At 35.8% G+C, this 14,202-nt stretch overlaps 1 protein-coding gene across 13 annotated transcripts in view; it reads left to right on the forward strand.

The window, feature by feature from the left end:
* FRYL (FRY like transcription coactivator) overlaps positions 1 to 14,202 on the forward strand; it is a 176,570-nt gene that overhangs the window by 96,742 nt on the left and 65,626 nt on the right. For 9 of the 13 annotated variants that reach the window (XM_049797363.1, XM_049797357.1, XM_049797374.1 and 6 more), the window contains 12 exons: positions 2,062 to 2,106; positions 5,341 to 5,444; positions 6,096 to 6,204; positions 7,205 to 7,291; positions 7,956 to 8,127; positions 8,739 to 8,871; positions 9,112 to 9,219; positions 10,490 to 10,727; positions 11,369 to 11,554; positions 11,642 to 11,728; positions 12,512 to 12,780; positions 13,216 to 13,411. In XM_049797363.1, coding sequence (XP_049653320.1) covers positions 2,062 to 2,106; positions 5,341 to 5,444; positions 6,096 to 6,204; positions 7,205 to 7,291; positions 7,956 to 8,127; positions 8,739 to 8,871; positions 9,112 to 9,219; positions 10,490 to 10,727; positions 11,369 to 11,554; positions 11,642 to 11,728; positions 12,512 to 12,780; positions 13,216 to 13,411 — 1,734 coding nt within the window. The remainder of the gene's footprint in view (positions 1 to 2,061; positions 2,107 to 5,340; positions 5,445 to 6,095; positions 6,205 to 7,204; positions 7,292 to 7,955; positions 8,128 to 8,738; positions 8,872 to 9,111; positions 9,220 to 10,489; positions 10,728 to 11,368; positions 11,555 to 11,641; positions 11,729 to 12,511; positions 12,781 to 13,215; positions 13,412 to 14,202) is intronic. The other 4 variants (XM_049797338.1, XM_049797389.1, XM_049797345.1 and 1 more) reach the window with 2 other exon arrangements.

Genomic DNA, 14,202 nt, shown 5'->3' on the forward strand with positions numbered 1-14,202 from the left:
GTAAAATACGTAAACCAGCATGAAATCAAAAGGAAACAGGTTTAGCTGCTTGGATTGATTTTTAAGGGTCATTTTGTTTTCATGACGTCTTTCACACTTTTCTGTTGCTTGTTGGGTTTTTGTATATTTTTCATCTAACACTGCAGTTCTTTTGCAATATTTGCCTTGATTTTTGTTTTGTTGTTTATTTTGCTTATGGAGGCTGTTTTTGCTTTTGTTTTTAAAGCTTTAAAACAATTCTTACAGTCTAGGAGTTGCGTTTTTCTGGCATAATATCCATTGCTGATAATGGATGTATTAAAACTATAAATGCCAGTGAGTTTAACTGGTAGTTGCTGAGCATGCATTTTATATTTTACTTAGTTCTGTTAACCACTAACAGCTTAACACGTTTACTGTAAGGCTCTATTCAGCAGAAATCCTACATATGAATTTCTGCAATTCAGAATTTACAGTTTTATGATGCTGTGCCATCAGTGAGATATTTAGGATATTTTATGGTTTGGTTTAGTTTGATCCACTGAATACTATTGTTTTTTTGGATGCCTACCTTATTCAGAAACTTTGTTGAGTTTAATCTTGAGAAATACACCCTCACTGTCCTAATGTGTCTTATGAATTACTGTGTTCCTTTGTTTCTGAAGCTAATTAAATGCATGCACTCTGTAATAAGTAATCTCATTAATTTATAAATCTGAGTTCACAGCAGTTTAGTCTTAGATTTCCCCTTCCCCATTTTATTTCCTGATTTCCTAATGTCTAAAGTTATTTTATTTGCAGTTATCTAAATATATAAAATGCAATAAGGATTCCACATCCATTGTCTCCAGTGTCTTTGTTATTTAATAAAGTAATTTTGAGAGTTACTGGAAGATACTTTGGAGTACTGAAAAGGTTTATCCACCCCTACTGTATTAGTTAAAATTAACAAACTAATGTTTGAAAGAACGACAGTACTGAGACTGTGTCGCAGGGATATTCTGTGGAAAGTACAGGCCCATTAGCAAGTTGCCAAGAGGTAATGTAGGTCATGGATTTATGGCGCTCACTTTATTCCCTGGTGACTGCCCAGTGCAAATGCTTACCTAGCAATGAACACTGTATGGTCGCACTTTGGTGACAGAAATAAGTAATTTCCCGTTTGCCGTGGTGTGAAAGCTCACATCTTTGCAGTTGCCCCATAGTATCTGATGCATAGTATATTCATACCTTGCCTTACCCTGCAGTATTTCTGTGCTGCGTTCTACTTGATAATGTTCCTGAGAGCGGTCTGAATCCTCGTCCAGTACTAGCAATATTTATTGCCCCTGTAAACTCTTTGTACTGGGTTTCAGTGCACACGACCTTTAGTTATCCTCAAAGCAGGCTTATTGTATGGGGAGAACATCCCGGCCTTGCTGAAAGGAGGAAGCTTAGGGGACTGGACTGATGCAAGTAGCAGATAAGCGAGTTGTAAGTGTCAGTTTAGACCAGGAGTGTACCAACGGGTGTTTCTTGGTATACGTATAGCTGGCCTTGTCCCACCAAGTGGTTGGGATGCTGTTTCAGCATTGAGCCCAGCAGGGCATTTCTTTACACACTGTAGTGTAAGCAAAATTCTGAATTTATTCAGCAGGCAATAACACTGGGTCAGTATTGTGAAACATTTTGCTTACTTTTTGACTACTATTTAGATAGACTAATTCTAGCAGGTTTGTCAGAAAGCAGATAGATTCTTGGATGAAGCTGAGTTGTTGTGGTATCCTTACCACCTCTTCTGGGGAGAGGAAGGAACATTTAAGCAAGCTGCTGAAATGAGAGAGAAAAGTGTTGATCATTCTGTACCACTGTTGGGTGGAAAAGAATAATTTTTTTTTCACAGTTTAACTTTAGTGTGTGTTACCACAAAACCTTGAAAGTTGGAGGAACGTTTTCTGCTGCTGTAGCAAAACCTGCATTTCTACTGAATAGAGTCCTTACTAGACAGCTATCTGTTGTTTTTGTGCTTTTTTTCATCTAACATGCATGTGCCTTCCATTCTCATGTTTGTTATGTTTTGCTGTCTCACATTGCTTTATTTAGATGCCATCTAACAACAGTATCAGAAAACAAATAGAAACACTGCAGGTGAGTTAATATGTTGTTATAACTCAGTGAAACATTGCTTTGTCTCATGTAAATACTTTGTTTGGGTTTTTCATGTTAATTTTTGTGTTTTGTGCTTTCTTTTTTTTGTAAAATTTCTGTTAGTACTGTTCGGAAGCAACAGGACTAAGAATAGCTAATGTCAAAGATCTCTTTTTCTTGCCAGGGAGTAGAGGAAAAAGATCAGAAAATTATCTAATACCAGTTTTTCCTTGGGGCTGAAAATGTGGCTTTATGAGATTGAGTATCAATATCATAGCTGGTTTCCCTCAACAGCAGTGCATGTTTCCACTGGAAGTAAACTACCTAGTCAGATGTATGGTTTTTTCTGTTAATTCATTTCAAAAAGTGTCTTGCATGCGAGCAAACTTGAAAAAGTTTTCACAGTAAAAAAATGTGAAACTGATTTACTGTAACAACTTGCAGTGCACTAACTTGAAAGACTTTTACACTGTTGGTTTTGCAGGTTTTAAAAAGTAGAAATTGTTTTAGTTCAGAACAGAAGAAAAGTTTAACATCAGTATTAAAAAGTACTTTCTTCAGTAAGTGACTACATTTGACTAACATGGAAAAAATGCTATTTTGTTTCTTGCCTTCATTGAGATATGTTTCATTGACTCATCTTAATGTGTCATGTAAGACCACTGTGGATTTGCTCTTACTTTTTTGGTTTTGTAACAGAGATACAGTTCTTGACAGCTTATTCCATAGTCTGCTGATAGAATTTATGTTAAAAGTTTTAGGATTTTAAACAAAAATATGTTGGGGGGAAAAAAAAAAATATCCCAGATAGAGCGCTTTAAAATCTGACAGGCATCAGCTAAAAGACTGATATTCAGCTAGGCTGGTGAATTACATAGCCGTATATACTGTATTTTAGTCGGAGTAATCTCAAAGAGAAAAGGAAATACTGACATATTAACACCAAATATACAAGAAGTGTGCCATAAATTAGAGCCCAAAAGCCATTTTCTTCTAGCATATTTGTTTAGTTCTGAGTTGTAGGAAGAGATAATGAAAATTTTCAATGCTTAAGAAATTAAAAGTACTGCTGTATTTATTTTGTAACCCTTTTTAAAAGGTGAATGCCTCCTTATACTTTTTTTTTTTTTTTAACAAAGAAGCAAACTTCATCATAACTAATCAGGAGTAGCTATATACGTCCTATACAGAGGGAATGTTGTTAACACATTGTAAAATTTCTGCTACCTATACCAATATTTTTATTAGATGTTTGAAAGACAATCATAAATGTTTTGTTTTCTTCTGGACCTGTAAATTAAGCTCCCCTTCAAAATATCAGAAATAAGAAAATTGAAGCATTACTCAGTTCTAGACACTGCATTTCAGATAGTCTTTGATAACGCGTACCAATTAATTCACTAGCCTACTTTGTACATCAAGAACTGTTGGCCTATAGATTAAATGAGGAACGATACCATGGGGTTTTGCCGTTTAAGTATTAAAATCAAAGCTGTCACAGTCTCACCCTCTCATAAAATTATGAGTGTTTCCTTCTTCCTCACAGTAGCACTGCTGGTAAATTAACTGGACAGTGGGACAGTTACTGTCTAAATACTAACCAGGGACAGGTGTAACTTCTTTCTAGTTAGATTTTGTCCAGATCACCTTCCTGAATTTACCCACTGCCTGGTTGCAGGTGTGCTAATTCGGAGGCGATGGCAGGAGCACATTGATGAGTGTGAAGGGAGAGTAGAGCAGCACTCTGCAACAGTCCATCACTGATGTAGGCTGGGTTAAGTTATTCCCTCTAATTTATGATAAACAGTCATGTATGTTATTTGTCTGTGAAGTACCACTTTTGCCTCTGGTGATTTTGTGATAGGCTTTTAGCCTTTCAAAGTAAGCTGCTACCAAAACCAATTGTCCTGACCCACCCGTGTTAAAGCTATCCAGATTACTCTCCTTTTTATAGTCTATTGCACAGACATGGCCATGAAATTATTTGGATCAATTTACTGGTGTGAGTTGGACTTTCTTACTGCTAGAATCAATGCAAAGGGAGCAGTGAGATTGCACAGGAAGGAACCTAGGATGAGACCATCTCTTTTTGAACAGTATGGTCTTAGATCCACTTACACCCTTTGTGAAATTGCGCTCCCCTTGTCCTGGGAGGACAAAGTAGTCTGCTCTTCTGACTTACTGGCTTGTGGTAGAGGCCACAAAATGTGAAATGGCTTAGGTTCAAGCGTCATATAGATATGTCTTGAAGCAGAAAGACTTCACTGAAGATGGGGAAGGTGTGTTTTGGGGGTTCTTTTGTTGGTTTTGTTTGGGTGGGGGGTGGGATTGGGGGGGGTGTTGTTTGGTTTTTCTTAACTGAGAGAATGCCTAGAAGGATGACAACTGGGAATCATTTATTCTGTTCATAAGCTCATACTTACGGCCAATTCCAAGAATCTCACTCGACACTTCAAGATTATAAATACACCAAGAATCCCTAGTTGGAAAAGGGGTTGCTGGAGTTGGTACAAAGGATGATAGTTACGTACTGTCTTACACAGTTTAAGGGCTAGGAGGAGCAAAGCAGCTTTAAGAAAAAAAAATAAATTGTTTTTCATACAGTGCATAATTTAAACTGAAATAAGCCACAAGATTTTATATTAATTCAAGAAAAAGCTAGTTTAATTGTTACAATAAAAATCCACTGGAATTGAGTAAACACTAACACAGCCCACAGGAAATGGCTAAGTTGGGTGAAGCCTGGAGTGCGCACCCAGAGAAGCATCTTTGTGTGCCTGCCCTGTTTTGCATTCTTTTCTTCTGCACCTGCTTCTGTCTGCTGTCATAAACTGAATGATGGACTTAGACTTTGTGCCTGATCCAAAGCAGCTACTCCAATATTTTAGACAAACTATAAGTTAGTTTGCTTTAGAGTAGGTATTGGTTACAGTGGCTTTCTGAGAAAAGTTCTTGGAAGCGATACACTCTTGGTGTTCACCTCAAGAGGAATATCTGCTTTTTAGTTACTCCTCTGCTCTCAGAGTGAAAGCCATGTAAAATAATCTGGAATTACTAGTTAAATATTGAGGTAGTATTGAAAATATGCAATGCAGGGTTGTTTTTATGAAAACATATTAAAACTTGTTAGTATTAAACACATCAGTTTTCACTGTTAAAAAAAATTTGAAAATATTCTCAAAAGTCTGAGTGTCTCACAGGCAACAGTAACTGGATTTTTCATTTATTTTACAGAATAAAGATCCCAAAATGTCTCGAGTTGCACTGGAATCTTTGTATAGGTTATTGTGGGTTTATGTTATTAGAATAAAATGTGAAAGCAACACTGTAACTCAAAGGTAAGTTCATTATGTAAAGGATTTTCAACTATTGATTGCTGAGTTCCCCCCACCACCCCCCACCACCCCACCCCTAGTGATATCAGAAGAGATCTTGAAGCCAGCTCAGGAATGGTCTAGTCAGGTGAAGGGGAGCAAAGACTTCATCTTAAAGAGGAAACCAAAAGAACTTGATTACTTTGAGGAGGAGAAGGAACAGAATCTATGATTGTCTTTGCGGGGATATGCAGGGATAGAAGAGGGCGGAGAGATAAGAAGCAGGATATTTATTAAAGTTAAAAGGCACTAATGGTACCAGAACAAGTAGGGTATGAAGTAGCTATCACTAAGTATGGGCTGGAAATGAAAAGGTTTTCTTTATAAATCAGCATCATGACAATTTGGAATAGCCATTCAGATTTTGCCCCTCCTCCTGACTATTGCTAACTAGTTTAAAGCAAGATCTTACTTTTTAAATGAACCCATGATGTTGTTGCCTCTGGCAGTAGAGGGCTGTACTCTCTGTAGGTGGTCCTACCTGTCATATGCTTCTGTACTATTTAGTAGTAACCCCCCACACTCTTCCAGATTTGAGCTGTAACATCTATGCTATTATAAAAAGTTCTTTTTTGAAGTTTTTTTTTATTTCTTTCTGTTTCTAAATTCTTGTAGCCGTCTCATGAGCATCGTATCAGCACTTTTTCCAAAAGGATCACGTAGTGTGGTCCCACGAGACACACCTCTGAATATATTTGTGAAGATTATTCAGTTCATTGCTCAGGTAAGAATACGTCTAGGTACAGCTATAAGAACAGGATGAACATTATTTCCAAGAAATGTAAATTTAAGGTTAGTTTTTGAAATATTTGCACTGAATTAATGGTCTTATATTTGAGTAGAATTTCCCCAAATATGTATAGCAAATGAAATGACTCGTTCTGTTTCTACTGGTGGCAAAATTATTTTACCTAAACTTCAGTAACTGTTTTGTGTATGAACATTGTGATGATTATTATTTACATTTGTATTGCATTGTTGTGGGGGGTTGTGTGTGTATGTATATATATGAAAAAATACACTAATATAATTAGTGTATTCCATTATAATATTTTTGTAAGGGGCAAAGCATTCAAACAGCAATATCCACTTATATTTAGCTTGGAGACTAGCCTCTGTAGACAGAAAAAATATGCAATGCATGCAGTGTGTGTAGTTAGCATTGCATTATGATTTATATTATTCTAGGTGCTTCTGTTGTCCTAATATCAAAATGCAGGATATGATCTCACAAGATAAACTCTCATTCGTCTATAATCTTACAGATTAGAGACTTTTTTTCCTGTCTTACAGATAGCTTGTCTGTGTTTCAGCTTCCAAAATTATTTGCTTCTGGTCATACAGGGATGAGGCAGGACACACAGCCCTTCACTGATACATATTTGTTTCCTAGGGCTCCTCTTTTTATCACTAATATTCAGTTATCTAAAACAGTTCAGCTCATTTGTTGAAATGTGTTTGATCTGAGCAGAACTATCTGGGAATTTTTTCAAGAGAAATGGTTCAACCATATCAGGGGATAAGCTGTGTTGAATCGTACTATATTTTAAAACGAACATTAAGTCGTAAGAACAAACAGGAAAAAAAAAGAATATTTTTTTTTAAACTTTTTTATTTTTTTAAACTTTTAAGACATGATACCCAGCACCTATGCAAAGCCAAGAAATTAAACTATGCATATTACCAGAAAAGAGATGATCATATCAATCTATTTTCCTTTATAGGAACGTTTGGATTTCGCAATGAAAGAAATAATATTTGATCTTCTTAGTGTTGGAAAATCACCTAAAACCTTCACTATTAATCCAGAGGTAAAAAAAGCTCATTACTTGCATGCAGTGAGAACAGGGCATTGGGGGATTTTGTGGGGGAAAATGGTTAACTATTTTTGAGCCAGGATGAAAGCAGATTAATGAATATCTGAAGGGGTGTTCTGCTAAAACTAAAGAAGTAATTGTAGTCATGCACAATTGCTGTTTTATTTCCACTGAGTAAGCTAGCAGTGTGCTACAGTTCAGACTCATTTCAACAATAATTTCAGTAAGTATGTGTGAATTTTTGTTACAGTATAACTGTAAACCCTTTTTTCAGGGAATCTGTACCTAGCTTTTAAGGTTCAAGACCCAGTCTAACAGATGAGATGTTTAAGCAATGACTGTCTTCAGTATGTCATTCTTGACATTCATATTAAGTCCTTTTGTGCTCTGTACTATAAAATATTTGGTATATTAGCCTGTGCCAGTTCAGTTAACTGGAATAAGAGTTGTGGGAAGGCACTGAAGGCTTAAGCTTGATTCTCATTACTTTCATTACCTTAATATGTAACATTAAAATAATGCCTGTCCTACTGGAACCATGCCACTGTCTGTTTAAGAGAGGAAAAATGCAATTTGTGTTTTGCCTTATCTTTGTTACTTTAATGTTACAATGTCTTCTGTTTTCTCTATCCTTTTTCTTCGTTTTTTGCTCTTGAAGAGGATGAATATTGGCCTCAGAGTCTTCCTTGTCATAGCAGATAGCTTGCAGCAGAAGGATGGTGAACCACCAATGCCAACAACAGGAGTTGTTCTTCCCTCAGGAAATACTCTGCGTGTGAAGAAAATTTTTCTTAATAAAACGCTGACAGATGAGGAAGCAAAAGTTATAGGTATGTTGTATTCTTTTGTAAGTTGGCAGTGTGTTTTAACAGAATTGCTTTGATTCTTTATAGAGAGGGCTGCTAGACAATATTGACCTCCTGGTGTCTGAGACCAAATCCATGGATTTTTTTGAAGTGTTTGCGCTGCCAAATTAGCACAAAGAAGCCTGAGTGCAATTAGTGTGGTAAACAGCATGGCAATTTTTGTTCTCTTGATGTTACTCTAGAACATTCCAAATGTCCCAGAGCTGAAGTGGAGTAAGACAATTTTGACCCCTGTGCTCTATTGGTCTTCTGTGGATGAGCTAGGCATCAATAAAGGACTGTTTTAACATGTTCAAAATTTAAACAAGAACTAAAATGCTCAGAATTGAGAAAACAGAGAAGCAATGGTTTCTTCCCTGTTTATGTTCTTCCTGAAGGAAACTTGTACTTTCGTGTAATACCTCCCAGTACTCATTTAACATGCATTTCTTTTGACACTTAAAGTGTGTTTCCTGTCATCTTTGGTACAAGAAGAAATTTGTCCTAAGCTGAATCAGTGGCAAATATTTTAATAAAAATGTGAAAATTAAATGAGAACAACTGAAAGAAGTGATTGGAACTCTTTGGCTTTTCAGGAATGTCCATCTACTATCCTCAAGTCAGAAAAGCACTAGATAGCATTCTTAGGCATTTGGACAAAGAAGTTGGAAGGCCCATGTGCATGACTAGTGTGCAGATGTCCAATAAAGAACCTGAAGACATGATTACGTATGTACTGAATTACAGTATTTTTACTGTCACAGTTATGTCATACTATTTTTATGCTGTAATGTTGCAGATGCCATCATTAATGTATTACAATTGTTGTCTTCTTACTTGACTATTAAATGAATGCTAATTTCCTTAATTAACGACTAAATTTTTTGATAGCTCCGAAGTTTTGACATGAAATAGAAAATATGAAGGAGATTTTCCTGTTGTTTTATTGGTTAAAAACTGTTTTTGTAGGGGTGAGAGAAAACCTAAGATAGATTTGTTCAGAACCTGTATTGCTGCTATCCCAAGACTGATTCCAGATGGCATGAGTAGGACTGACCTCATTGAATTGCTTGCAAGGTAAGGGAGATGAAATTCTGCTCTTGGTGGATGTTCCTTTTTAAATCTGTGTGTATAAGAAAGAGTTTGTCAGTGCACTATGTAGTGTGAGTCCACTGCATACAGAATCCATTCTTCCTATTCCTGCTTACCTTCTGCAGTTGTTCAAGTGTTACTGGCCAGAATAGCAGGAGGTGAATTTATCCTGAAGGTCTTGCACTTTAGAGAGAATTTTCTTGAGAAGTAGGAATTTATTTCTATTGCTTTGTTTTTTGAACTTATTCTTATCTTTTTGTTACTACTATCATACTTTTTTCCCATTTTAGCTTTTCTTTCTTTTTTTTTTTTCTTCCTATTGCTAATACTGTAAATTATCATAAAGTCATTCTTGTTTGACATTACCAAAATGTGAGACAGGCATTTATGGGAAACTTTTTTTTCCTTGTTCTCTTCTAATCCTGCTTCCTTTTTCCAGTTTTTTGATCCAATACTACCCATATTTATCCATCCCTATGGGTAAACTGAGCATTCAGTGAGAATATATAGTTGTGGTATATGCAGACAGTCTTTACTTATTACTAGAGTGATAAACCTTCCTCCTTTTAATTTTTTTATTTTTAGTACAAGAATGGTGTTGGTGCAGAAATATAGTACAGCTTTTAGCTTTGAAATTCATTTGCATATAATGTGTTGAGTTACATATATTAAAAAGTTTGTAATAATGTGAGAGAATAAGATTTTTTCTAACACTTTTTCTTCAGTGTCAAAAATCACATAAAAGACATAAAGTATTAAGTAATAATAGAGTACTGGGCAAGTTTCATCTACCATAGTGGGCTGAGACATATTTTTAAGTATATATGCAAAGGGGTTTTTTTTCAAGTTTTTTCTCATATCCAAAGTAAAGCTGCTTTATCTGCAATAATAATCTGGTCTTTTCAATTTTTATTGGAAGAAAATAACCTGTACATCACAGGGTGCCTACCTACTGAGCTCTAAGGTGGTTGCTCAGATGCATGCAAAGCTGTGCCTATATGAAATACTTGATGATGTCTTTTGAAAATTATGTGTTTATACTAAGTTTTGTGAAGTCTTGCATTATTTTGCTATAGTATTAGCACCTTCTATTAGTAGCCAGTTTCAGATGTATTCAGTGCAGAGAATGCATCTATGTGGAAGTATTCCACATTATACAGTAAAGAAAGAAGAGTTAACACCAAACTTTAATTTATGAAGGCTGGTTAAGAGTATGCCAATCTGGGGTGATGATACCGCTATTTTTTCTAAACAGGCTGACAATTCATATGGATGAAGAACTTCGTGCCTTGGCTTTCAATACTCTCCAAGCATTAATGCTTGATTTTCCAGATTGGCGGGAAGATGTTCTTTCAGGATTTGTATATTTTATTGTGCGTGAAGTGACTGACATCCACCCAACGCTTCTTGACAATGCAGTAAAAATGTTAGTGCAGCTCATAAATCAGTGGAAACAAGCAGCCCAAATGCACAATAAAAACCAAGATTCTCAGGTATTTCTAAATAAGGTCCTTTGATGTTAACATGTGGTTTGAATGTACATGCAGTTCTATTAGTACCTTTTATTGTTTTTGTTAAGTAATAAAAATTCAGCTTACTTTCTTACAGTGCTTCAAGATTTTTAGACCTATTATTTTAAATCAGTATTTTTGCCAAAAAATTACTTTAATATTACTGAGTATTACCGAAACACTAATTCCTGGCCACATCTTTGCTTACATCAAAAGTCATCATCTGTAACTGGAAATAAATTAAGTAGGAATGGTAAAACAGTAGAACTAGAAAGAAACATCATTTTTACTAGCAAACAGAAAGTGTTCAAATAATTTAATTTTTTACAGTTCTGTATGTAAGAGTATTACCTATTTATTTTTAATTTTGCCCTCACTGCATCATTCTAATGAGAAAGTGGAATAAGAAAGACTTTCTTGTGTATTTGTTTGGACTGAATTCAGAGAAATACCAAAAAAACCAAAGTAGCTGATATTATGCCATTCTCATAATGCAAAATTTGACTAGTAGCCAAAGATCTAAATACCTTATGATCTATACTGCCATTGCTAATAATGGAACTATAGCTTGATTGTGTTTACTTTTTTCTTAATTTGCTTAAATTCTGTGATCTTTTTCTTAGCGTGGTGTATCCAATGGGGCTGCCCATACCCTTCCTCTGGAGAGGAGCCTTTATTCCAGTGTATTTCACGTGGTGGAAGGCTTTGCTTTGGTCATCCTTTGCAGCACAAGGCCTGCCACCAGGAGATTAGCTGTCAGTGTTCTCAGAGAAATAAGGGCCTTGTTCACACTTCTAGAAATTTCTAAGGTAAGAGTTGAAGACCCATTCTTGTGACTGCTTAATGAAACTTTTATCTTGGCTTTCTTTGAGCTTTTTGTGTTTTGTCTTTTGTAGAGTGATGATGAGTTGGCTATAGATGTAATGGACAGACAAAGTGCTACTATCCTGGAGAGTTTCATACATCTCACTGGGGCTGACCAGGTAGGAGAGTTTTTATGTTAAGTTGGATGTGAGATGAGCTAATTCTGCAAAATTGTCCCAAATAAATTGTATATATGTTAAATAATCATGTCACTATGATCATGCAAACTTTATCAGCAATTTATCACCTTAAAAACCCACCCAACCAAACGAAAATCCTCAAAAAGCTTGAGGAGTGTTGCGAGGCTGACACTGCCATTGTATGCTTTCTGATCAACAAGTGTGTCATTATGTCCACCATATGCACACAGCCAGCTATATTTATATCTTGCTCATAGATTAGAACTTCTCTGAAGCAAAGACCACTGCCTTTTTCTGCAGCAATACAATGTCTTAACAGTCAATGTGTCCTTTATTCATGATAAAAGTTATAATAACTATCAGTGAAAAACAATTGAATTCCATATTTATATATTTATCATTAACTCTTAAGTATCAAGGAAAAGCTTTTCTGATTTTAGCTTTAGCAGGCAAGTTGGAACTCAGTAGTAAGGTTTTTAGAGTCCAGAATCTTTTGGAAGAACTAAGTCATCATGAGTGAAAAGGCCTTTTTCTAGAAGTTACTATTTCCTAATACCCAGTTCCTTCCCAAACATCATGTTTATATAACTGTCCACATTAGGAAATTGTGTAAAACACCTATACATTAAGTAATGTGTTTTATCTATTCCAAATGTGGTTTGACACTGATACTTTATTAGATATTTAACAATGAAGAGATTGTTACTTAATATACTTGGTTATTAAATATTGCTTTGTTCTCTTTTTTTTTTATGCACACAGACTACTTTACTGTACTGTCCCAGTTCAATAGATTTACAAACTCTGGCTGACTGGAATTCTTCCCCAATCAGCCACCAGTTTGATGTGGTCAGTCCGTCACATATATGGATATTTGCACATGTGACTCAAGGCCAAGATCCATGGATTATAAGCCTCTCAAGTTTTATGAAACAGGAAAATCTTCCAAAACACTGCCCAACAGCCGTAAGCTATGCTTGGACATTTGCTTACACCAGACTCCAACTGCTGTCTCCACAAGTGGATATCAAGTAAGTTAATTTCTAATGTAAATACAATAAATTATATTGAGTATTCTTTCAAGATTTATCATCATTGTAATGTCATTATGTTTCAGTGAGGTGACATATAGACTGATAATGTTTTCTGTGGATTTAATTCAGCTTTATGTAACAATAAATTAAAGCAGTTCTATCTGTAAAAAAGTGTTCTACTCTAAAAATTAATTAATTCATGCCTTCGGCCATATAGTTAAACAGATTTGACTATAAAAGCATATATTATTCATGTACAGGTCTATTCTGAACAATTTCTTCAGCTTACCATGTAAACAATTTTGGAAGCAATGGCATATACATATTTGAAAATATAAATTCAGTAGAAAAACAAAGTGAAATCTGGTAAGCTTCATTTACTATACTGAGGTGGTTTTTGTTTTGGTTTTTTTTTCATTTTATTTTTAATAGCAGCCCTATCAATGCAAAGAAAGTGAATACTACTACAAGCAGTGACTCCTATATTGGGCTCTGGAGAAACTACCTGATTCTTTGCTGCAGTGCAGCATCTTCTTCAAACTCCTCCACCTCCACAGGCTCTGTGAGATGTTCCCCTCCTGAGACGCTGGCGTCTACTCCTGACAGTGGTTATAGCATTGACTCAAGAGTAGGTTCTTCTACTCCTTACTGTAAATAAGTCTACATGTTATTGAAAGTAGAAACACCTGAGGCTTATAATAACTATCATGATTTTCAGAAACTGGTGTAATTTGTCTGAAAACATGTTTTAGTACACATTTGTCATTTGTTTAGGATAGCGTTTCAGTTAGATTCTCCCAATCTGTGCTGCAGAGGCTTTTCTGCTTATGTTTTGTAACCCAATCTCAAAGTCTTACCTAGAGTTAATGAGGAAATGTTTTGGTTACCATTAAGGGTTGGGGGGGGGGGGGGAGTGTTTGGTTGGTTTGATTTGGGGTTTTTGTTTGTTTGTTTGGGGTTTTGTGTTTGTGTTTTTTTTTCTGTCAGTAGACTTCTGCAATTCTGAGCAAATAGCCACGCACTTCAGTAACAAGCAGTGAGCTATTTAGGCATGATGTATCTTGTTATATTTTTCCCAACTACAGTTTTCTGTCTGCCTTGTTCTTCTCCTTTTTGGCTTCCTGTAGAAGGTACAGTACAGGCGAAGATAACTCATGAGTATACAGCAGATTTTGGGGAGAAGCAGCCTATTCCACTTGTTTGTTACCAAGATCCTTTCCTTAAATCTGAGGAACTGTAGACTGAAAGCTATAGTTCACTCTGAGAGCCACAATGGAGTCTTAAGGAGTTGGACACCAGAAGTCTGCTTCCCCTCCCTAAGGAGGGCAGATAAACATGCAAAGTGTCTGTTTATCGTGTTGAGGCATTCATTGTCATCTGACAATGAAAATTCAATTATACAAGGAATGGAGAAGTAAT

This window comes from Accipiter gentilis, chromosome 3, assembly GCF_929443795.1.
Source record: "Accipiter gentilis chromosome 3, bAccGen1.1, whole genome shotgun sequence".
NCBI classification, from domain to species: domain Eukaryota; kingdom Metazoa; phylum Chordata; class Aves; order Accipitriformes; family Accipitridae; genus Astur; species Astur gentilis.